Below are 24932 nucleotides of genomic sequence, written 5' to 3'. Positions count from 1 at the left end.
ATGTGCGTTAAGAATTAATTTGTCATCTTTTTCCTCGCAATGTTTGTTTGCGTAATTTAACTTTGCAACGTCATTTAACGTCATTTGACGTCACAAACGGCTATTACATCTTTTAACCACGGCAGTTTTGAAGGGCGCTAAATTCACATTAAAATTAACAAAATAAGCAATTATGAAGAAGGATAATTAGAGAATGTAAATATAAGCATTGAATTCATATTTTTGGATGTCTCGGTCCTATACCACACCTGGCCGTGTCGACAAATATGATAAATTGTCGGCACGGCCAGGTGTGTTATAGGACCGAAGACATCCAAAAATATGAATTCAATGCTTAAATATATATTTTTTTAGTGAGGGTGGTAAGAGGGGATGCAGGGACCCAACTTCAACACTTTTACTGAACAACAATTTTTACTTTTGGGCAGTCAGTTTCCCTGATAATACTCCTTCTTTCAAAAACTATCCTATAAAAAAGACTGACATTAATATATATATATTTTTTCATGGCTACCAAAATTTATCAAAAATAAAATTCAAATTGATATGACTGGTAAGTTCATTTACATTTTAATTCTGATTCTCCCTTGTATTTAGCTAGGACTTGAATTAAATGCAAACAAGTAATGATCTAGTGTATCATATAATTGAACAATTATTGCTGTTTTTTTCGGTCAATACGATGATTAAGCCATCTTCGAAGTACAATATTCACCTCGCCCTTCGGGTTCGGTGAATATTGCACTCCTCAGATGGCTAAATCATTTTATCATATAGCTAATAAATAGTCTCTAATAAAATACTACCAAAAAATCTAGAGAATTTTAGCGTTCAATATCTTGACGTTTTTTATTACACACTTAGTAATAAATACAGGTTTTTTGCATATGCGATATGGCTGACGTCACAATAGCCGTATCAACCCTGCAGGGCTGATATGGATTTGTGGGGCTGATATCCGTATCAGCCCTGCAAATCCATAAAAAATCAGCCCTGCAGGCCAATACGGCTATTGTGACGTCAATATCACACCCTATAGTAAATTAAACCACAATAACAGTACTTGTGATCATACACAATTTTTGGTGGGTTCATATTCTCTTAATTTTAACTTTTTGAAAATAAGGTTAATCTTAATTTACAAATACATGTAATACTATAGAATATTTTCAAATTACGGATCAAGTGCATTGAAATAGAAGTAGAAACAAACCCAAATCTTATGAGACATTAGACTATGTACATGTATGTAAGAAGTCCATGCATGATTATTTACTTATTTTCTTCTCAACTTAATGCGTGCTGTATTTTATTACTAAGTATGTAATAAATATAATAATACACACCCTTTTCCACATCACATCCTGTTTTTTCATCAGCCCTCGACCAAAATCAGCCCTCGGGCCTTCGGCCCTCTGGCTGATATTGGTGTCTCGGGCTGATACAGGATGTGATATGGAAAAGGGTATGTATTATTCTCTATATTGTATTAATATGACAATAGCACAAGGTTGGCCCCTTTCTAATTCCAAATTACATGGAGTCCCCCTCCCCCCCCCCCCCAGAAATCCACTCATCTACACTTGTATGGAATGAAAAACAAGGGAAATCTCTATACACCCTTGATTGGACCTGCATAACAATTTTCTTTCCTATGTACCACCCAACATATTTTGTAAACCTACCAGTACAATATAAGTTCAATTACCCTATAATATAAAGCGGATACACAGGTTAATAATATAGGGTTATTGAACTTATATCGGTGAATATTGGCACGAGTTGGCTGTTCAAACGCACGAGCTTGCGAGTGCATTTGAACAGCCAACAAGTGCCAATATTCACGGATATAAGTTTAATAACTCCCTTATTATATAGCTAAAAAATTTCCACATAATTTATAATAATTATTCCAACCAAAAAACCCTCAAATTAAAGATTTTTTTAGTATCGGTATTCAAATTATCGTCTGTCCTGTTAGCGTTCAATATCGCATCATTTCGATGACCCTACCGAGCTTTATGATTTGCTTAAAATAGGTGTTAATGGGTCTAATACGTACTATATTTTAATAAATAATTTCATTAATGATTTTTGCGTGAAAAATAAACACATCTTACCTAGATGCCACTTCTTTTCTTTAAGGATTTCAATCCCTAATGGTACCAAATTCTGTACCCTTAAATGTCCCTCGAGTACACAATACTCTGAAATTATATTAAAGCATTTTATAGTGGAAAAAGATTGCCCACGAGAAATTTTCTTTTTTGTTTAATTAACAAAGATTGCATTGGGGCGTTTTTTCAATAAAAATATAATTTCGTATTAAATCCTGTGGTTGAATGTTGAAATATTATAAATAGAATGATAATAAAAAATTTTTTTACATATTTTTTTACGATTTTTTTTTATTAATTAAAAAAGGGGAGGTACAAAAATTCAAGGTCATGAATTCAATAAAATGTCAATTCAATGATATTATGAACATTGAAATTCTTCCTATTAGATTTTTGGTTTGAGTTTTTTTGTTTATTTTATCAGAGACTATTTATTAGCTATATAATAAAAAACTATTGATAATATTGCGGATATACAATTAATTCATGTCTCCCATAAAACATTTTGCTCAACACGTAGAAGAACTGCATGCTTTTTTGCTGCGTGGCAATACCTGGCGGGGATGCTGAATTTTTTTTTATTGATTTTTTTTATTGAATCACGGATCAGGTAACAATGTTATTCCTTCAGAATACCTTCCAAAAAGTAAATCTACACACTCGGAATATTTACTATATGATGTTTATACCTCCAAGACGGCTGCTCCCACCTCTTATGTTTGAGAGGTCTGTGTTTGCTCAGCTCTTGATGTGTATTGTTTGTATGAACTTGAATACTGTTAGTCATCTCCATACATTTTATACAGTGATCCTCCCCCCGAAGCAGCCTATTTAACATGTTAAAGCTTGCACTCTCCAGTTTGCAGGTTGCGTAATATTTGTAGTGTTGATTTATGCTTATCCTTTGTAAAGTTGCATGGCCACTGCTTGGGTAAATATTTTAAAAAATGTCAACTTCAAAATCTGAATCTGATTCACGACTGATAGTTATGATCTCTTCTGGCCTCATAAGTTCCACCAACACAGGGATCATGAAAGATAATTAAAATATATGAAGATAACGAACAGCGTTCAAGCTAAGAAGTCCAAATGCATTATACAGTACAAATAAGAAGCAAAGGAAACATCAGAGGTTGGATCAAGTGCCATGGAGGAGTGAGCATCTCCTGCCGACCGGTCACGCCCGCCGTGTTTTTTTCTTGCTCAGTAAACCTTCAAAAGATCACATATTTAAAATCTCATATCTAATTTGAGTAATTTCAAACATAGACCCACAAACCACAATTATTTCATAACATAACTTAATTCTTAAGATGGATATCTATGATAAGCTTTTGTAATAACCACACCCTTTTGAGCCATAGGGGAAGAGATGATACCCAATACTGTATGATGATATCCCATACTGAATATCTCATCGATTGTATTAAAAAGTTTTTTCTTTCTCAATTTCTGAAAATCGTCACCAGCCACGACCAAAATGTACAATCCTCTCCCATTCTAGGACAAAACTATTTTAGGACTCCGGACTGTGGCTTGAGATGATGATTTCTGAAAAACTAGAACAAATTTATAAATCATTTTATATCATTGTATTTAAATTCGTTTTGTTTTATCTAAATATAAATTGTAAAAAGCATTTACATGACGATACTTAGTAATTCCCGTATACATTGTAACACTAATGTTTTCTTACAGTAAGGTCGTTTGCCAATGAAGGTTTGCTTGAGACATACCAGGAACTCAACAAGGACAATGTCTGGGCCGCCGTCGTGTTCGATACCTCTTCTAATGACTACTCGGCCGCCATACCAGATCAAGTCAAGTACACCCTGAGGGTAGCGCGGGAAAACGCAGACGACAGATGGCGCACTGACAACACGTACCCCTTCTTCAGGGTCCCTGGTTACAGAAACAACCTACAATTTGGAGGAGAACCTAGTACGTCATCAATTCTGGTTTTTAATAAATGAATTTGAAAGGAATTTTTTATATTTGACAAGTAAATCAGTAACAACTAACTTCTATAAAGAAATCTTAATTTATTTTAAAAAAAAAATACTCTGCAATCCAGTGGCATCCGAAAGTAATCTACTTGAATTGTCCGAGTGAGAATAAACCAGTGAGTGAACTGGCTAGGGCTAAACTTAAAGGTAGTCAGTGGTTAGTTAATACAGGTATGTATTGATAATTTACAGATTATTACAAGACCGGCTTCCTCAGCCTCCAGTATGAAGTGGGTCGCGCCATTATTAACAGGAGATCAGGGAACACCAACTTTGACAACTTGGACTTCTACATGAAGAAGATGCCGTACCAGGACTTCATTAAGGACAATCTTATCAGCGTACTACAGATCTGGCTCCCATTCTTCATCATGCTCAGCTTCATCATCACCGCTCTGCAGACGACAAAAGGTGTGACGTATGAAAAGGAAAAGAGACTGAAGGTAATCACAACTCTATTATTTGAAGGGACCAGGAGAAATTTCGAGTTTGAATACTCCCTTTTTTTGTCTATCAAGTTAAAGGAGAATTAATTCGTTTAAAATTAAGTAGTCAATAAATTTTGTATCAGTCTTAAATCAAATAATATGTCGTGTTAATTAAAGTATAAATAACACAATATTCATAAATCCGGAGCCATTTGAGGTATGGACCCTCCCCTTCTATCTTACTTGCTTGACATTACTGTAACAAAAAAGGGGGGGCAACCGGTCTTTCAATGAACATTTTCGATGTTAAAAAGTTATGTTTGAAAAAAGGGGGGGGGGCTATTCACAAAATTATTTTCACATAAACCTCATATTTTAATTTTATGTTGAGATAAAAAAAAGAATGAGAACAAATTTTTCTATTCACAGTCTCAAATTTTCTTCATATTGCATTAGACAAAATTCATTTTCTTTTTTGAAAAAGCAACCAAGGCTTTATACATCAAACTATATTCCATTTGAATGTAGTGAAATGCAGTTAATGAAATCAATGTTGGGAATTATTTTTGAAAAAAAATGATGAAATTTATAGCAGATGGATATTTCAACTTGAGGTAATTCCACCCTCCTATGATGTCATAGGTTTTTGCAAAAAACTGTAATTAGTTTAGATTCATATAAACATGTAATAGAACAATATCTTTTGGAAGAATGTCTTACAATAGGTGTAATGATAGATATTGTTTAGTAAAAAGAAAATTAAAATGCATATTTTATTTATTTAATCAATTATTCAATCTCTATAAAATGTTGACAAGAGCAATAACTCCTTCTAAGGTCTCTTCATTCATGCATTTGCTTTATTGTACTTGTAATGTAAAATAGTTTCCCTGGTACTAACAATTCAAAAGTATCTCATAAGTAGGAAGTATATAGGAACATTCAGCATCAGAATTATGCATTTTAACCAGTTTTTACACATTTTTCATAACACTGTTTACAAAAAATGTGCAATTTTTTATGTTGACATACACTTCTGTTCATTTATGTTTCGGATTTTAAATTATATGGTGACCTATACATTTTTTGCAATAATTGGAAAATTAAAGTATATTAAATGAAAATAAATACAGTTTTTGTACTATGAACCATTAAAATTGTGAGGGTGGAAACACCTTAAGTCAGGTTTCTCACTCGTTTGTAATATGTACTTACGACGCTAATCAAAGATTGTGTCAGTTTTCAATAGAATAAAATATGCCTCGATATTATAATCTTCAGCAATTAATACTTTGATATGATTTATTGATTTCATGTAATTAAAAACTATGTCTTTTTTCTGTGGACAATATAACGATCTATTTGTCGAAAGAAACGTGATAATTGCTCCGTCGTTACTGCAAATAAGCATTGTGTTACACTGGTGATAATAACACGAATAATGAACAAGTGTAATGAATGTGTCTGTTGTCGACCTCGTACGTGGAGAAGGATTCTCAACCATTCTGAGAATGACTCTTAGACCTCCCCATATAGCGATGTCATTTCATATAAACTGGGTCGTTTCCTTTTTGTAACTAGAAAATTGTGCTCTTTTGCAGATTTATAATGAGATTTTAACTAATCTATGTTCCCTTTTGTTGGCTAATACTCAGCTCTTTATAGACTTATGAAGAATCTGGTCTTTATACTTTTACAGACCAATGTTAACTCTGATGTTCAGCCTGAGAGAAGGTTTGTGTTTTCACCTTTTCAGACTTTGAGTTTTCTTGGTCTTCGATTCTTTGTAGACCTTTAAGGGGTTTGGTATTCAGTCTTTTGTAGACCTTCAATGAGTTTGAACATCAGTCTTTTATAGACCTTTAAAAACTTTGGTAGTCGGCCCTTTGTAGACCTCTGAGGAGTCTGGTCTTTGACCCTTTGTAGACCTTTGATGAGTTTGGTCTTTGACCCTTTGTAGACCTTTGAGGAGTTTGGTATTCAGTTCTTTGTATACCTTTGAGGAGTTAAGACTTTATAAACTTTTGAGGAGTTTGATCTTCAGTCCTTTATAAACCTTTGAGGAGTTTGATCTTCAGTCCTTTATAAACCTTTGAGGAGTTTGATCTTCAGTCCTTTAAAGATCTTTGAGGAGTTTGATCTTCAGTCCTTTATAAACCTTTGAGGAGTATGATCTTCAGTCCTTTATAGACCTTTGAGGAGTATGATCTTCAGTCCTCTTTAGGCTTCTGAGGAGTTTGGTCTTTGACATTTTGTAAACCTTTGAGGAGATTAAACTTCAGCCCTTTAGATCATGTTTATAGAGGTTATGGAGTTTGTACTTTAGCCCTTTAATAATCCTTTGAGGAGTTTGGCCTTTCGATCCTTTCTAGACGTTTGAGGAGTTTGGTTTTAGAACCCTTCGTGGACTTTTTAGGAATTTTGGTCTTTGTCCCTCTTCAGGCCTCAGAGTAGTTTGGTCTTTAGACCTTTATAGACCCTAGTCTGATTATTAGTCTTTTTGTAGAATTGTTCGTGTATCACAAAGGATTACAGTGGACCCTCATTTATCCGAACACTTTGGTTCCCAGTCAATTTGTCCGGATATGTGAAATTTGCATAGACCTTTGGATATCTGATCATCACCAAGTTAAACAAGACAAAATAATATTTAAAAATTTTTAGGATTTTGCGTCTGGATCTTCTTTATGCCTCAGAGTAGTTTGGTCTTTATACCTTTATAGACTCTTTGATTATCAGTCTTTTTGTAGAATTTTTTGTGTTCTAACACATCTATGCAGTTTTTTCTATCCTGAATTGATATGAATACGACCCAACAAAGCAAAGATATTGGAATACCTAGAAATTCTTCTACAAGAAATAAATTTGAGCAATACAATAAACAAAGCTAGTTATTGATCAATAGATAAATAACGTTCTCTGGGTGATGTATTACTTAACAATAGGTATACGACCATTTGTATTTTGTCATTTATTGTATATTAATATACATATATCAAGGTAAATGCCATGCCAAATGCAAGTAATGAGTTCATATTTAGAAATTAGTTATATAGTGTTTGATGGAAATGTTTCGCCACTTTTCTGTTATCCCAAAGGTTTTGTTCATATACAATTATGGCATGCCAAACGTTGCATTTCTCATCGTGAAGACTAGGTATATTTAATTATTTTTTGTGCACGAATTATTTACTTGTTTTTAATGATTGTGACTTTTAAGAAAACATGCAAATCGGATGAATTTTAAAATAATATATTTAACAGAAGGTCAGAAACCAGGTTTAAATTAATGACGTCGTTAAGCCATCTGGTCTCTAAACATATATACCCGGTATTTGTATTGGCAGTACTTCACATTGTTGTATTTCTGAAATAAAAGATATCACAAAGTCTGACAAATGTATTTTTTTTTATATTTAGATATTTTACTTGTAAAAGACGTTAGTTGTAATCTAACAAACACGATTTATGATAAAAAAAAACTGTTTTGATGAATTTTACTTCCCAATCGTTGCCTTCCCTTACTTATGCTGCAGTATACCTTCATGAGCTGCATACGCTTTTTATATCTCTTTGTTGATTAAATACGCGAAACCATACTCTACGTGTGAACAATTTCTAAGCTAGGTTAATTATTGACAAACAAGCTGCTGCTGAAAAAAAAATCAGCAGTCTCGTTTAAAATCATCATTTTGTAAGTTCAATAGTCGATACAATGACCTTGTCAGCAAAAACAATTTATCAATACACTGTACGTTTTTTGCTGACAGACATTTCTTCATACAAATTGTTAGGCCATTATTTACACACTAAATTGTCCATAAATTTTCCCTTATTTTTCCGATCATAACAAGGAGCACATGGCAGGCGTCGTGGGTCAGCAGGGGATGCTCACTCCTCAATGGTACCTGACCCAGCCTCTGATGTTGTAGAGGTCCATGCTTGCTCAGCTCCAATTTTATATTGTTTAATGGACTTTTGAGTTTTAATACTCTATATATTTCATTATTGTTTATATATTCATTTAAAAAGGCAAAATTTTCTTTTTTACTTCAAGAGAGGATTTTCATTGAGAATTTAATACGTGATAATATATAAGCATAGTTTATATTTTTTTTTTCCATAATGTATATTTAAAGGTTAAATTGTAACAAATTTTAAGGGTTTTTTGGGGGGTTTTTTTTGTTTTTGTTTTTTGTTTGTTTGTTTTTTTTTTTTTTGCAAAAATTCATGTAGTATATGTGCACAAAGTAGTACCCGCACGGTTGGGAAAAAGGTAAAGTGTGAAAGGCAGACTGAACAAACAAACACACGGGTAAAGATTGACCGACAAAATGTTAATCCTTGTGCACCAGTCTTTCATTAAGACAGATATGATTTTGGGATATTTTGATGGGGTTTTTGTTTTATAGAAATGTAATTTATAACATCTCCTGTTTTCCACTAGGAATCTATGAAGCTGATGGGTATGAGTGAAGCCATGTACTGGGCTGCAGTCTTCGTCAAGGCCATGATATTCCTGCTCCTGGCCTCGGCATTCTTCATCCTCTGTATGTTTGTGAAGGTGGGAGACAATGGCCGTGTGTTCAACGCCTCGGATGCTTCCCTCATCTTTGTCTTTTTCATAATTTATGACATTTCTCTCATCACCTTCTGTATAATGGTCAGCACTTTTTTCAGTAAAGGTATGTGCTTGAATTTAATTTTGGAAAATATACTTTAACATATCGAATTTACTTTTCATTCTTAACGCAGTAAAACTTTACCTTCTAAAGGTCCAAGTTGTAGTATTTGTCATTTTTAAAAGATTTGCTGGTTTTTTAAAAAAAGTTTTGCTCCATTGTACTTGTCTGACCTTGCACAAAATTTCTCGGCTATGAAATTCTTTTTTTCAGCTAACACCTCGGCCTACGCAGGTGGTCTTTTGTATTTTGGATTCTTTTTTCCGTGGTTCTTCTTAAACACAGAATACGAAACTATGACTACAGGAGCAAAAGTTGCCTCCTGTCTTCCCTTTAATACAGCAATGGCGATGGGATTCAACATCATCGGAATTCACGAGGGCACAGGTTTGATACAACAGTAGTTTGTTTAGTATAAAAGAGATGAGTTTTCATTTGATATTTGTTTACGTGCATACAAGACGTCCAGAAAATAAATTTCAAACCTCCGAGAAGTGATTAGAAAATATTTAGAAGTAATGAAACATACGCACGGAGATATCGAATAGTATTCAAGATAAAAAGTCCATAAAACAATAGAAAATAGGAGCAGAGCAAACACCAAATGCCTAGATGCACGCATACCCAACACTTCTGATCAATATCATATTTTACCCTAACCAAATATCACCAACTACCCTCGGAAGCCTACCTATAGTGAAATTCATTAAGATTTACTGATATATTTTGAAAACGTCGGACACAAAGCTAACGAAGGTAATGGATTATTCTCCAGCATACACAGATATACATTTATCATTGAAATCTATCTGGTATCAAAGCTCTCTCTTAATTGCTCTTAAGCAAATCCCAACACAATCTCTTTACAGCAGTTAGAGTTTGAATTATATAAATACGAAATGCATGAAATATATGGAGAAAACGAACAGTGTTCAATCCCAAAAGTCCATTAAACGATACAATATAGGAGCAGAGCAATTGGACTTCAAAAATATCAGAGGTGGGATCAGGTGTCGTGGAGGAGTGAACATGCCCTGCCGACATCACACCCGCTGTGTACTCCTTGTCATGATCAGGAAATAACGAAAAAAATCGTCAAAATTAGTATGAAAATTGTTAGACAGCATTCGACTTAATGATAAATTGTTTATGCTGAACAAGGTCATTGTATTGACAATAGAACTTAAACGAGACTGATTATATCCTAGTTTCACCAAATTACTTGTTAAAAGCTCGCCTCGATTGATAGTTCGTACTTACTACCAGTCTAGCATGCTTTTGCATATCAAAGAGACAAATGTAAACTTGCATTCTGATTACAGGCACTATCGATTGAGCTTTTTAAAAACATCTTTCAAGACTTTCAGCAACGTTCACTACCAATTAAACATAGTGCACTCAGTACTTTCAGTTTCTTGCTTTATACTTTAAGGTGAGGGCGCTCAGTGGAGTAACTTTAACAAGCCGCCCTCTGTTGACGACAATTTCTCCCTGGGCGGAGTGATGCTGATGCTGATCCTAGACATCGTCATACATCTTCTTGTCACGTGGTACGTTGGAAATGTTTTCCCGGGAGAATTTGGAATTCCCAGACCGTTCTACTTTCCATTCACGGTAAATATTTCCAGTTCTCGGCAGAGTTTTACTTCGATGTCAGTTCAAAGTTCTCATGTATCCTTGAGGTATATTAAGATTTAGCAACCATTTAGCGATCTTACTTGGGCTCTTTATTCTAGAAATCTTACCGGGACAGTTTATTTTAGCGATCTTATTTGGGCTGTTAATTTTAGCGATCTTACTAAGACTGGTTATTTTTATTCACTGGGGCCTTTTGTTTTAGCATTTTAATAAGGCCTTTTATTTTAGCGATGTTACTGGGGCTGTTTGTTTTAGCGACGTTACTGGGGCTGTTTATTTTTATTTACTGGGGCCTTTTGTTTAAGCATTCTAATAAGGCCTTTTATTTTAGCGATCTTACTAGGACTGTTTATTTTTATTTACTGGGGCCTTTTGTTTTAGCATTCTAATAAGGCCTTTTATTTTAGCGATCTTACTAGGACTGTTTATTTTTATTTACTGGGGCCTTTTATTTTAGCATTCTAATAAGGTCTTTTATTTTAGCGATCTTACTGGGGATGTTGTGACAAAACAGAGAAAGACTTTGACAGAGACCTCCGCCATGACACCAGTAATCCAAAGTTCTTCGAACGCGATCCACCAGAACTTAAGCCTGGAATCAAAATACTGAAACTCAGAAAGGTGAGCGAGTCTCTTTGTGGGATAGATTTTACGTATCTCTGAAATAAAGTTATGAAACCATTTATTTTTATTGTAAACCGAACACAACTGTGTTACCTCTAGAGATTTTGAGTTTCCTCTTGATGTATATTATCTCCTCTAGGAGTGTGAAATTTCCTCTAGAGGTTCTGCAATTTCGCTTTAAGTATTGAGTTTCCTCTAGAAGTATTGATAATATAGTATCTCACCTCATCTATTAGTTTTTGATCAGATTCTGTAGGTGTTCGGTCGAGGCAGGAAGGTATGGATAATATAGGTAGAATGTCTCACCTCATCTATCAGTTTTTGATCGGATTCTGTAGGTGTTTGGTCGAGGCAGGAAGAAGAAAGTGGCCGTGGAGGGGACGACACTGAATATTTATGAGGGACAAATCACTGCTCTATTGGGTCACAATGGCGCCGGCAAGACCACCACCATGTCGATGCTAACAGGTGCGTGCCTATGTCACAATTAAAATAATAGCATCATTTTCCTGACCGAAGAGGAATAACATTAACTTTATGGGAATACACAGTCTATTCATTTCTTATATTTTTAGCAAATTTTTCATCAAGTTTCACAAAATATAAACAATAAAAGTATTTTATTAGAGAGTCTCACTTTCGAATTTTAAATTGGGAAATATTTGGAGGAGAAGCGCATAAATGTTCGCACAGAACAAAACGACAAGGGACGACCTTTCTGCAATGTCAAAACGTTACAATTCACAAGAAAATTATACGTTAGAAAAGGAGAGAAAAAACTTTCTACATTCAGTTCATTGTTAAACATTCACATTTTCAAATTCTAACCCTAGCCCAGCTTAATTCTTAAAAGATGTATGCATCATTGTGCATGATATATACGTGTAAATAGCATTGAAATCTTGTGTGTTTTTTTCAGGTTTCCTACCTCCAACCAGCGGCACGGCCAAAGTCAACGGATATGACATAATGACAGACATTGACAAGGTCCGACAGAGCATTGGACTGTGTCCGCAGCACGACATCTTGTTTGAGTCTATGACGGTCGAGGAACATCTGTATTATTTCTGCAAGGTATAAAGCAAAGCTCCGCATTAAACAATGCCTAAGTGTCTTTTATATACACACTGATGCAAAAAAGGACTTTTATCTTGAAGAATGGTTTCATCGTATTACAGTTCTTAGTATAAAAAAGCATTTTTTTACGGAGAAGCAAATAAGATATGTCTAGGTCTTTGTTTAACAAAGAAAATATTTCCTTACTCTTTTCTCCCTCCTCCGTGCTTGGGTAGGAAACTAAGACAAGATACAATTTACTGAAAGCTCCAGCCCCCAAAAAGTGAATTGGTCGTAGACTGAGGATTTTTATACAACTTTCTAAAATAGACGACATGTGGATTTTTTCTTGATGTTGATTATAAGTTTTACGTATGCATGCTGTAAATAAAATCATTTGGTACGAGTAATCTTTGTTTTTGGGCACTAATATTTTACACATTTTGATTGCTTTACACTCTGGTCCAGTAGTAAATCTGGTATTGTGTACTCTACGTAATCGCCTTTTGTGTTAGAATGTTAAAGTAAAATCCGAAAATTTTATGGTCCCTGTACAATGTTGAGTTAGATTTATAGCTTGACTCAGTTTTTGTTAAATGCCTATATATTGATAATAAAACAATCATCACAAGATAAGTTATGATTTGTACTCACTATGTCTTCTAACAGATTTTTATTGTAAGTTAAATTTTCTCTATATAACTAATTTGATATTTTCTATTCAATTTAGCTGAAGGGAACTCCAGCGAAGGATATCACCAATGAAGTCAGGGAAATGATCAAAGTTTTAGGAATGGAGGCAAAAACACACTATGCAGCTGGAAACCTTTCAGGTGGACAAAAACGAAAATTGTCCGTGGGAATCGCCATCATAGGTGATTCTAAGGTATTTTAATTCAGTCTATAATTTAAGTCAAATAGTGAGTACATATGAGCAATATTGACAGGTTTGAAAAAGGGGCTGCCTCAAAGTTACTGACAATTAATGTTCATTCAAATAGTTATTCGACAATACCAAAATATGTAGTACAAACAAGGAACCGGTAAAAGTAATTTACGTTAGAAATCCCTTTCAAATGAAATATCGGGCACATTTGTTTTATATTTGGATCTTTTTTCAGTAAAAGACGTTTATGGTTATCTAACAACAAAGCTTTACGATAAACGTGATGACTTTAACTTTTCAATCGTCAACTTCCCTTACTTATACAGCAATATACTTTTGTCACCTGCATACGGAGTTTATTTCTCTGTTGATTCGATACGGAAAAGCACGCTCTACTTATGATTAATTCTGAAAACGAGGTAAGTTATTGAAAAACAAGATTATGAAGCAAAAATATCAGCAGTCTCGTTTAAAGCCATCATTTCGTAGGTTCTATCATGGTCGATACAATGATCTCGTCAACAAATACAATTTATCATTAAGTCAGATGCCGAGAGACTTTTCTCATACTGATTGTTATTTCATTATTTACACACGGAGTTGTCCAAAGTTTTCCATTGTTTCCCATATCATGACGAGGAGCACACAGCTGATGTGACCAGTCGGCAAGGGATGTTGAGGTTCCTTGATGCCTCTTCTGATTTTTTGGTGGTCCGTGTTTTCTCCACTCCAATTTTATATCGTTTAATGGACTTTAAACATGTTAAATTCCCACGAAAATTTGTGATTTCACAGTATTTCCATTACTTCCCGATATCATGACAAGGAGCACACAACAGATGTGATCGGTCGGCAAGGGATGTTCAGTGTTCATGCAAATATGGCACTTGATGCCTCCAAAAAATGTTTTCTCAGCTCCAATTTTGTATTGTTTAATGGTCTTTAAAGCTCGAGTAATGTTCTTTATTTCCATATGTTTCATGTATGGAGTAACGGACAGTATTCATACTCAAAAGTACCTCCAAAAAATCAGATTGGGGGATAACTGTCGACAATTCAATGTGTGAATAATGGATTAACAATGAATATAAAAAGCGCCAGTCGGCATTTGAATGAATGATAAATTTTATTTGCTGACAAGGTATATATTGTATTGACCTACAAATTACTGAAATGAAGACTTTAAACGAGACTGGTGATATTGTTTCAGCAAGAATTCCTTGTCAATCAATAAATTACCTCGTTTCAGTATAATATCAGACTAAAAGGATGCTCCAGCGTATCGAATTAACTGAGAGATATGAACTCCGTATGTGGGCAATGAAGGTATATCGCTGCATAAAGTATGGGAATTTGACGACTGAAAAGTCAAAGTCATCATGTTTATCATAGAGCTTGGTTGTTAGATGACCATTGAGGTCTTTTTGAAGTAAAATATCTAAATATGAAACAGGCCCGTGTTTGTTCTGTTCCTATCTTGTATTCATATTTTTTTAATTGACTTTTGAACTTGAATACTGTTATTTATCTCCATATAAATGTATTTCATCTGTCAGACTCTGTAGTATCTTTTATTTCAAGCTCACCGGGATCTATCGTACGCACAAAGAATGGAAAACAACATTATTCATTGACAATGCGTCGTCGATATATCAAAATGTCACAGCAAGTGTTTTCATCTTTTCCTGTTTAAGATTTTGGGCAAGATATAATAGCACTGATACAATAATCCACTTTTATTTTCTAAATTGGCATACATTTTTGCTCAGAGACACTGACCTGATATGGAGATAACGAACAGTATTCAATATCAAAGTCCATAAAACAATACAAATTAGGAGCAGAGCAAACACGGACCTCCAAAACATCAGATGTGGGATTAGGTGCCATGGAGGAGTGAGCATCGATCCCCTGCTGACCGGTCACACCCGCCGTGTGCTCCTTGTCAAGATCGGGAAATAACGGAAAAATCTGTATAAATACAACAATTTATATATTTATGCACGATTTAAAGAAAAATTATCAACAGATACCTGCTGCATAGTTGACAAAAAATACTTGTAATACGATCTCAGTTTAATTTGCTGGGAGTTTAGATTCTCTACTGCATGCAGTCACTCGCATCAGAATAGTCAAAAAGGTGAATTAATTTCCATCTATTTGTTAACAAGTTCATAGTTCTACCTTAAAAGACAATGGCACTCAGCTCTTGCTTTGCCTATAATAGAACATATTTTGCTTCATTAAAGTCAAAATAGAAAGGAAATAATGATACTTTACCCAGGTAAGATGACTAATCTTCATTAAGATAGGAAAACATTCTGAATGAAACATATTGAGATTACGAACAGTATTTAAGATCAAAAGGTCACTCGTGTGGCGCAGTGGTTAGAGCGTCTGCTTTAGAGTCGCGAAGTAAGTAGTCAATCATTATGTCGCGGGTTCGAATCCCACTGTGGGACGTGGAGACCGGTCCTTCGGATAAGACCGTATAAATTGAGGCCCCGCGTCGCAATATGTGCTGGCATGAAAAAATCCCTCATTGCTCAATGGCACTGAGTTCCGAGTATAGGACAAAATTTGCAGCTGTCCACTGGCAAGTTGTGGCGTCTCCATATGAGTGAAAAATTATCGAAAGGGACGTTAAACAACATGCAATGAAAAATCAATCAAGATCAAAAGTCTATAAAAAAAATAGGAGCAGAGCACACACTGACCTCCAAAGCATCGTATCTTAAAAACGTGTATGCCAAGTTCTCTTTTTATTCACAGTATAATTTTTTACAGAAATGCTAAGTTTGGTTTTTTAAGATAATAATTTTACGATCTTTTTTTATTTGATTGATTAGATAATAATTCTTGATGAGCCCACATCCGGTATGGACCCAGCAGCACGGCGACAGACCTGGGATATTCTCCAGAAATTCCGGGAGAAAAAGACCATGGTTCTCTCAACGCACTTCATGGACGAGGCGGACCTGCTGGGAGACAGGATCGCCATCATGGCAGAGGGTGTGGTCAAGTGTTGTGGCACCTCCCATTTCCTGAAGAAAGCATTCGGTATATATCTATACATTGAGGTTTCTCTATCATTGAGTTCTAAACATTAAGGAAAACAGTTAAAACAAGGTAAACAATTATAATATTCTGCGGTAAAAAGACTTCTTATCCAGAAAAAAACTAATATGCTTTATTTGAGATAGATTTCAATATATCCTTATATTTTTAAGATATTTTGGGCGAACTTTATACACACACGAAACAAAATTTAAATTTATTCATTATTAAAGATATTTATTTTTAAATTAGAACTATATGTAGACATTTGTTGAGCCATGGGGTTTCTGATGTTTACAGGGGCGGGGTACCATCTGGTTATGGTGAAAGATAAATCATGTAACGTTGCTGAGGTGACAAAATTAGTCCAGTCCCACGTTTCCTCTGCTGTACTCGAAAGTGAGATCAGCGCCGAGTTGTCTTATCTTCTGCCTTTCGATCAATCAGAAACCTTCTCTCAGCTGTTTATGGACGTGGAGAAAAAGAAGTCTTCTCTAGGAATCCAAAGTTTTGGGACCACGGCCACCACAATGGAGGAAGTCTTTCTAAAGTAAGTAACATGTCTACTATAACGGTAAATACATATAAAACACATTGCTTAATTTACATGTTCTTCTTGAAAGAAAGTTTTCATTTATTTGTGATATAAAATAAGATATAGTTATCATTTTTAAAAAGTTGCTAAAATATTGATGCACAATTTTTGTTTAAACGAAGCTTTGGAATTTTGCTTAATACCAATTTAGTATACAAAAAGTCTTTGTAAAGCCAACTTGTTAACAAATTTAACACAGTACTCATAATGTATTTCAACTATGGCTTTTTTTCTTTTCATAAGAGTTGGAGAAAGTGGGCAAGAGGACGTCGAGGAAGAGGCGGAAAGACTGAATGCGCAAGCGCACGCGATTCAGCAATCTCAACAAAATCTTGCCTTTGTACATGAAGAGGGTGATAAAATCCCCATGACAGACGTCAAAGTTACGGTCAATGGGGAGGTGAACGGGGAGGTGAAAGAGGTGAACGGGGAGGCGAAGACGAACGGTGACGTCAGCTTATCTAAGTACACAGGTACCTTAAAATGTTCATCTCGTCCTTGATCCAGGCAGTATAAAACCTTGACTGTAAAAAACATCCTGTAATGGGGACATCAACAAGGAACCTGGTTCGTCCCTGGATCTTAAAACATCTAAATCTTAAGTCAAAAAATTTTTATGCCGTATTCTAAAAAATGTTGAATGAATCAAGGTAGCTAAACACAAATTAGAATAGTTTTCTAGAAAGCTATAAAAAACTTATCTGTTATCTGTAAGTTTAGAGATTTATTTAATAATGAAACGTTTCACAGACGATTGAAACTTTTACTTCCCTCTGTGTGGATTAAAGACCCTTGAACTTGATTTTATTGAGCTGGCAATTAAAAAAATTGTGTATTATTTCCTGTCTTTTCGGGAGTATGACAACCGTCTTTTTCTTCTGCAAAAAAATTGATCTCTATTGTTGGAGCTAGGACGCAGGTTTTGATTCGATTATAAACAAAGATCTCTTAAGTATCACGTTGTGAGAAATTGGAGACGCCAAAAATGTTATCTATCTTAAATTCTTTTTATGCTTATGAATATGCAAAGACATGCTCTAATCTAAAATAAAAAAGATATATAGTCTTTTTAGTGGCTCCCTGGACACTAGTTGGAGAATGTCTTGGACAAAGTATCCATTTGTCTTCTAGATATTAATCTTTACAGGATTATGATTATTGGGTTGAAATAGCGTTAAATATATTTTTTGAAACATTTGGAGATGACAAGCGGTATTCAAGATAAAAAAAAATTGAATTATTTGTTTATTCAGAGTTTAATAAGGAGATAAAGAAAAATGGTGGAATGGCGCTTACCTTTCAGCAATTTAAGAGTATGATCATCAAAAAAGCCATACATTCCTGGCGAAATCGAATCGTGACGTTTGTGCAGCTGGCACTTCCGGTCATCTTCACCATCCTTGCCCTCGTGATCGAGCTGAACGCCTCAGAATTCTCAGAGGAGCCTTCCTTGCCCCTCAATCTGGCCAATTTTGAGAACCCTGTGACGATCTACAACAACCCTACCAACGATATTGCCGGAAAATACAAGGACTTGTTCACGTCGACAGAGGACGCGTCCTCGGCGGCGTCATATGATAGATACGTCATCGACAAAATGAAAGAGGTAATTGAAGCTTCCCTGACCTTGTAAATAATAAGATAATATATTCAAATGATAATATATTCAAATGATAATATATTCAAATGTATTGTTCATGCAATAAACATGCAGAATGAAAACATTATCGAGTCTAGTTAAACAAATTGTGTCCAAAGGTAAGATTTTTTTATTTTCAGTAATTTACACATCTTGTCTCTCAATTTTTTTTATGTAAACGTTATTGAAACTAAAATACAAATTAAATTAAACACAGTAATCCAGGTCAGGGTAGGCTTTCAACAGAATACTGTTATTATTCCCTACAGGTGGGGATGTCGGTCTACAGTAAGAGGTACATCGTGGGTCTGGACGACAGTAATCCTAATACAACCACTTACTTCAATGGCGATCCCTTCCATAGCCCCGCTATAGCGCTTGCCTTCACCCTGGATGCCAGTCTGAAACAATATGGAAGCAGTGCGATGGGTATACAGACAAATAATCACCCATTCAAACGCAGCCTGGAGGACAACAGCCAGAGAGCGGCGGGAACCGCCGGCAGCGGGTTCTCTATTGCGTTTGTCATTCTGTTTGGTGTCTCATTCCTGACTACAAGCTTCATCTTGTTCCTGATCAAGGAGCGCGTGTCTGGCGCCAAACATCTACAAAAGGTAAATCTTTATAGCTCACCTTTAAAAAAATTCCTAAGTGAAATTACTCTTTCAAAAAAATTACTTTTTTTAAAAACTCAAATTCGCTGAAAATCTTTATACGCCTTCAAATATCATATTTTTAATTAACTGCAGTAATATAAATTACAAATATTTTTTTCTAGGTTAGTGGTCTGAGTTCCCTGACTTACTGGCTTGCCAATTTTGTATGGGATTATATAAACTATCTAATTCCCGCCATTTTGATGGTCGTCTGTTTCGCGGCCTTCCGACCTGACGCTTATTTTCTGGGCGAGCCTTCCCGAATCAGCTTGATCCTGTTGGTCTATGTTCTGTTTGGCTGGGCCTCCCTTCCTTATACGTATGTCCTCCATTACCTGTTTAAGACCCCGGCTACGGGGATGGTGACCATCACAATGTTAAACATCCTGACAGGTGAGCTAAAATTATATAAACCTCACACGTAATCTGAGTAAGTATGGTGACCAACACAATGTTAAACATCCTGCAGGCACGTAGTATCGGGGGGGGGCCCAGGGGGGGCCTGGCCCCCCCACTTTTTCTCCCGACATTACCTTTACTATAGAAAATGTTTACTGAAAGGAAGGTTGGCCTCCCACATTTCAGCACAGTGTAGTGTTATAAAGAAAATTTACCCCAAAAAGTTTGAATTGAAAGATAGTCGGTCTTGAAAAAAGTTGGCCACTACCCCCCCCCCCCCCCACCCCCTCCCTTCCCCTACGAAATAGGATTTACGACTTGGGCAATGTTCGTTGAAAGGCTCGTGTTGGCCACCTTTTTTTTTTTTTGCTTGTCAACTTTTTCAAAAAAATTTCTCAGGTTGGCCCCCCCACTTTCAAAAACGATGCTACGTGCCTGTCCTGACAGGTGAGCTAAAATTATATAAACCTCACAAGTAATCTGAGCAAGTTTTAAAGATTGACACGAGAAGTATATGCAAGATTAGCGATATCAACAAAAATGCAATGAATAAGAATTACCTATCCTTTTGCCAAAAATGTAGCTTTAAAAATACTGTTACATAAACATGATTGCGTCTCTGAAGTAGTAACTTGCTATGGCCAGCTTTCACCACGTTTAATCTGCACTGCATTACTTCGGTGATTCCAGGTCTAGCAACGACACTGGCCGTGTTTTTACTGATGGTCCCGACCTTTGGAACACAAAACATTGCTCTTCAGTTGGACTGGATCTTTGCCCTTATTTTCCCACACTATAATCTGGGCTCCAGCATCATGAACATTTATACCAACTACCAATACATAAACACATGCGAGAGCAGTAACTACCAGCTCACGTGTCAAATTCCTGGCCGGGAGACCGGAAGTTGTTGCATGGGTGAGCTATTTAGATTGGTTTTAATTTTGTGGAAAGTTAAAAGATATGAAAAGAACCATACTTTTTCACCAATTTTTTTCCATCTCAAATTTTACAGCCTTTCTAAGATGTAAATTCTTAACAAAACAAAATGGAAGATTTTTACGTATATAGATTTTATGAAACGTAATGTCTTCTTTTACACGATATTAAATGAGTTAAATAGAAATTGATGAAAACCGCTTTATTTTGATGTTTACAAATAAAGAATTTTATTGAAATTTCAAAGAAAGAAGGAATAAACAAAAAGAAAAATTAAATAAAACTTAATAATTAGTTTAGTGTTATAAATATTTCATCTTCAAAAACCATTTAATTATTTTACAAATCAAATCAAATCAGATGAGACGGGTAAAGATTTTATTTTATTTTTTATGCTTTTTTTGCACGTTTCTTTATTATTAAGTCCCCACTTACTGTGACGTATCTTTTAGATAAATGTGGTACCAGTTGTCTGAGATTCGTCCTTGACTACCTCAGCATGACCTACCCTGGGATCGGGAAATACGTCCTGCTGATGGTCATACAAGGCGCCGTCTACCTCCTCCTGGTCACGCTAGCAGAACTTAACTTCTTCTACTGGGTCATGTATAAATTAAGAGGAAAACAACACACGGCCCAGGTGTTCTCCGAGGAGTCTATGGGAAGTGACGAAACAGAGGACGATGACGTCAAGAATGAACGGAAAAGGATCAACGCAACAGAAATATCAAAGCTACAGGAGACAGATGCTTTGGTCCTGAAGAACCTAGCCAAAAACTACGGAAATTTCCGAGCGGTGAAGGGGGTCAGCATCGGTATTCCTCGACAGGAGTGCTTTGGTTTACTTGGACAGAATGGTGCAGGAAAAACGACTACCTTTAAGATGATGACCGGGGATGAAATTGTTACCGGCGGGAACGCCTACCTAAATAAATACGACGTAAAGAATCATATCAAAGAGGTAATAAGGAACTCCTTATTGAATAAACTCTTTTTATCTTTTTCTTGAAATCTCTCTGTAGTGCAATACTTACATTAACTGTTTTAACAGGTCCAACAGAATCTCGGGTACTGTCCACAATTCGACGCATTGATTGATCAGATGACCGGAAGAGAGATCCTATTTATGTTTGCGCGCCTGCGCGGAGTTCAGGAGCAGTATATAGATCGTGTTGTAATGGAACTGATCAAAGTTTTAATGCTGGAGAAGTATGCGGACAGACAATGTGGAACATACAGGTACGAGTAGTTCAGAACATTGGAGTAGATTATTGTCAGAATACTAGATGATAGCATTATAAGACATACATGTCAGACAATTGTCTCGCGCGTTAGTGCTTTGTCATACAGGTTAAACATTGTCAGTTATTTTTGACATTATTAGAACAGACTTTAATTTCTTGAAAGGGGATAATACAGACACACATAACATTCTAAGGGTTACAGATGTAAAACGTGTGACTTTCTTGCGTGTGTTATTCTTTTAGATATGTAATGTCTACCCATTGGCATACCAGGCTAGAAACACACTATTTATTAACATATAGATATAAATATATCCATATAGCAACTATTGTTAAAAATTCAAAAAGAAATGTTGTTGATTGATTTTTTTTACTTTGTTATGTGTTATATATATATACTGTATGATCCAGTGGTGGTAACAAGAGAAAACTAAGTACAGCAATCTCCCTGATTGGAGATCCTCCCTTTATATTTCTTGACGAGCCAACCACAGGGATGGATCCTGGGGCACGGCGCCAATTGTGGAATGTTCTCTCACAGGTCCGCGAAAGTGGAAGAACTCTCATATTAACATCACATAGGTAAGACTCAATAGTCTATTAGAGTATACTATTTAAGGGAGGGTTTTGCACAGTTTATATAGTTCGAGCCTATTTACGACTTTATTCACAATGTTATGATCTCGTTTTTTAACCAAAATCTAGACAAATGTCGTTATCTAAATGTCCGGTTTGAGGTAAACTTAAATTAAGTTGTAGTTGTTAATAAGAAACCAACTATGAGGTTTCTCTTTCATAGGAAGGTGCAGTAAGAGGATAAAATGTGCGTTGAGCTCAAGAACTTCACTTTTTCCCAACTTTTGAACTTTTTCAGTGTATTATAACACATATTAGATACATCCTTCGACAATCTGCCTTTTTCCAATGTCTTACAGCACATCGAATCTTTAATGAGATCAGATACAAATATTATAAGTCTTTGGTGAGGTGAAGGATCTTCTAAAGATTAATTTCTCTATAATATATTTAGGTATTAAGTCACAAATAACCAAAAACAATCATTTCTGTTTACAACGTAAGCTACTATAAAACTGTTTATGATTGCTTTTCAGTTCAAAAACTGGAAATAATTTTAAAAAATTAAAATATCTTTTAAAAAAAAACAACCACTTATGTTACTTTTGAATGGCGACTTTTGTCACAGTGCCTTGGCATCTTGAAAATGACTAAAGACTATTATGAGACCACTCATGTTTACATTTTTTTTCGAACTGCAGTATGGAGGAATGTGACGCCCTGTGTACACGGTTAGTCATCATGGTTAACGGCCAGTTTGTCTGTCTGGGGAGCCCACAACATCTGAAGAACAAATTCGGGAATGGATACACACTGATTGTCCGACTATCAGCAGACAATACCGACTCCAGAGAGCTCAAGAACTTCATAAAAGAGCGGTTCAAGGACAGCGAGATATTCGATGACCATCACGGTTATGTCCACTTCCAGATTCCGGACGCCACCGTGTCGCTGTCCACGGTATTCGGTGCCATGGAGGAGGCGAAGTCGAGGCTGGGGTTGGAGGATTACTCCGTCCATCAGACCACATTAGAACAGGTGTTCCTCACCTTCACGACCAATCAGGTCCCGCCCAAAGAGAAGAAGAAACCCAAGGGGTGCTGCGGACTGTGCACGTGCTGCTCGTGCTGTGCGTGCACAATGTGCTGTGGTGAGGATTGAAAGGGTGCAGTTTGAATTCTGTTGTTGTTGTTGTTTTTATCCTAAACCAAAGACACAAGACTAAAAAAAAGGCACCTGCAGGAAACGCAATTCGTTTAGACAGCATTGTTAGATTGAACAAGATTGTTAATATAGTATGGAATGAATCTCACTTACCATAACAAAGAGAAATATCAGATCGTTATGTGGATTTCATGCCAACCGTTATATTTTTGTACTTCGTCTTTTGTGTTGATTGTTATTTACTAATAAACTTGAATAAATATATTTGTTGGATAATTGCTAACTTTATATTTTTCAGAATGGAAAACAATGGTTTAAAGATTTGATTGGAATAGATACATATTAAGTTATTAAGATGTGGCAAAAATACAGTCTTTTTATTTTTCATACTATGGGAAAATCAGTCTTTTTGTTGTTTAGTTTAGTTCATAGAAATACTCACCACGGCAGATTAGTATAGAATAGTCCTATGAAAGTGCTGTTGTTAAAGCTTGTAGTCTAACCCTGTGATATAATATTTCATTTATATGTGAAACACCAGGAGTAAACTGGGATCCACTCCTTTATATTTTCCAGATATATATCTTATTTATTCTGTTTTGTGTCAGTAGCGATACAATTTTCTCATGTTTGTAAATGTACTTGGAGATAAGATAATTTAGACCTTTCTTTTTAAATCAGATTTTATTTTGCATTTTCATACAAATGTGATGATTTTGTGATTAGCACTTCTTGTTTGATAAGGAAAATAATCAGTGTCATAATGAAGTTTATACTGTAGAATAATGAGGATATCCAGTTTAACATGTACATTGGATGACGAAAGCATTTATTATTGAGTTATCGTTCGTGACAGATCTCCAAATTATCTCAGATTTATATGTCTTTCTGTTTTATGAATTAACTTTTTTTATGGAAAAAATAAATAATATAAATGAAATAAAGGATTTTTATGTTAAAGGTCTACTAAGAATAAGTAAGGGTTCACTTATTTTTTTAATCTTAATTTATTAATCCTAAAGACAATGTATCTGAAGGCTCATAAAAATACAGTAGCCCTTTTCACAAAAAATCTTACGACATATTTTTAACTTAAGTGAAAACTTACGATGAAAGTCTTTTTCACAAACATTCTTTAGAAAGTCCTAAGTTTAAAATCAAACGTAACTTTACGAGAGCCCCAACCCTCTCTCAAGTATTTTCAACCCAATTTTATTGTTAAGATA

At 35.3% G+C, this 24932-nt stretch overlaps 1 protein-coding gene across 1 annotated transcript; it reads left to right on the top strand.

Annotated features, from left to right (window-relative positions):
- Nucleotides 1-1722: 1722 nt before the first annotated feature.
- Nucleotides 1723-24634, top strand: LOC134239997 (phospholipid-transporting ATPase ABCA3-like; the record flags this gene model as incomplete). The annotated part of the gene is made up of 21 exons (XM_062722121.1): nt 1723-1733; nt 3816-4058; nt 4316-4566; nt 8999-9236; nt 9447-9620; nt 10666-10847; nt 11355-11492; nt 11834-11963; nt 12415-12569; nt 13282-13437; nt 16287-16497; nt 16795-17044; nt 17333-17562; nt 18343-18695; nt 18998-19342; nt 19507-19777; nt 20474-20701; nt 21175-21683; nt 21774-21961; nt 22378-22548; nt 23244-24634. Coding segments are annotated over 21 exons (4894 nt in total), but the record flags the coding sequence as incomplete, so codon positions are not given.
- Between the last annotated feature and the right edge of the window lie 298 nt (nt 24635-24932).

This window comes from Saccostrea cucullata, unplaced genomic scaffold (genome assembly GCF_032062105.1).
Source record: "Saccostrea cucullata isolate Sc308-1 unplaced genomic scaffold, CSIRO_AGI_Scuc_v1 ctg1578, whole genome shotgun sequence".
NCBI classification, from domain to species: domain Eukaryota; kingdom Metazoa; phylum Mollusca; class Bivalvia; order Ostreida; family Ostreidae; genus Saccostrea; species Saccostrea cuccullata.
Note: the sequence above shows the minus strand (reverse complement) of the source record. Positions and strands in the feature narration are given on the sequence as shown.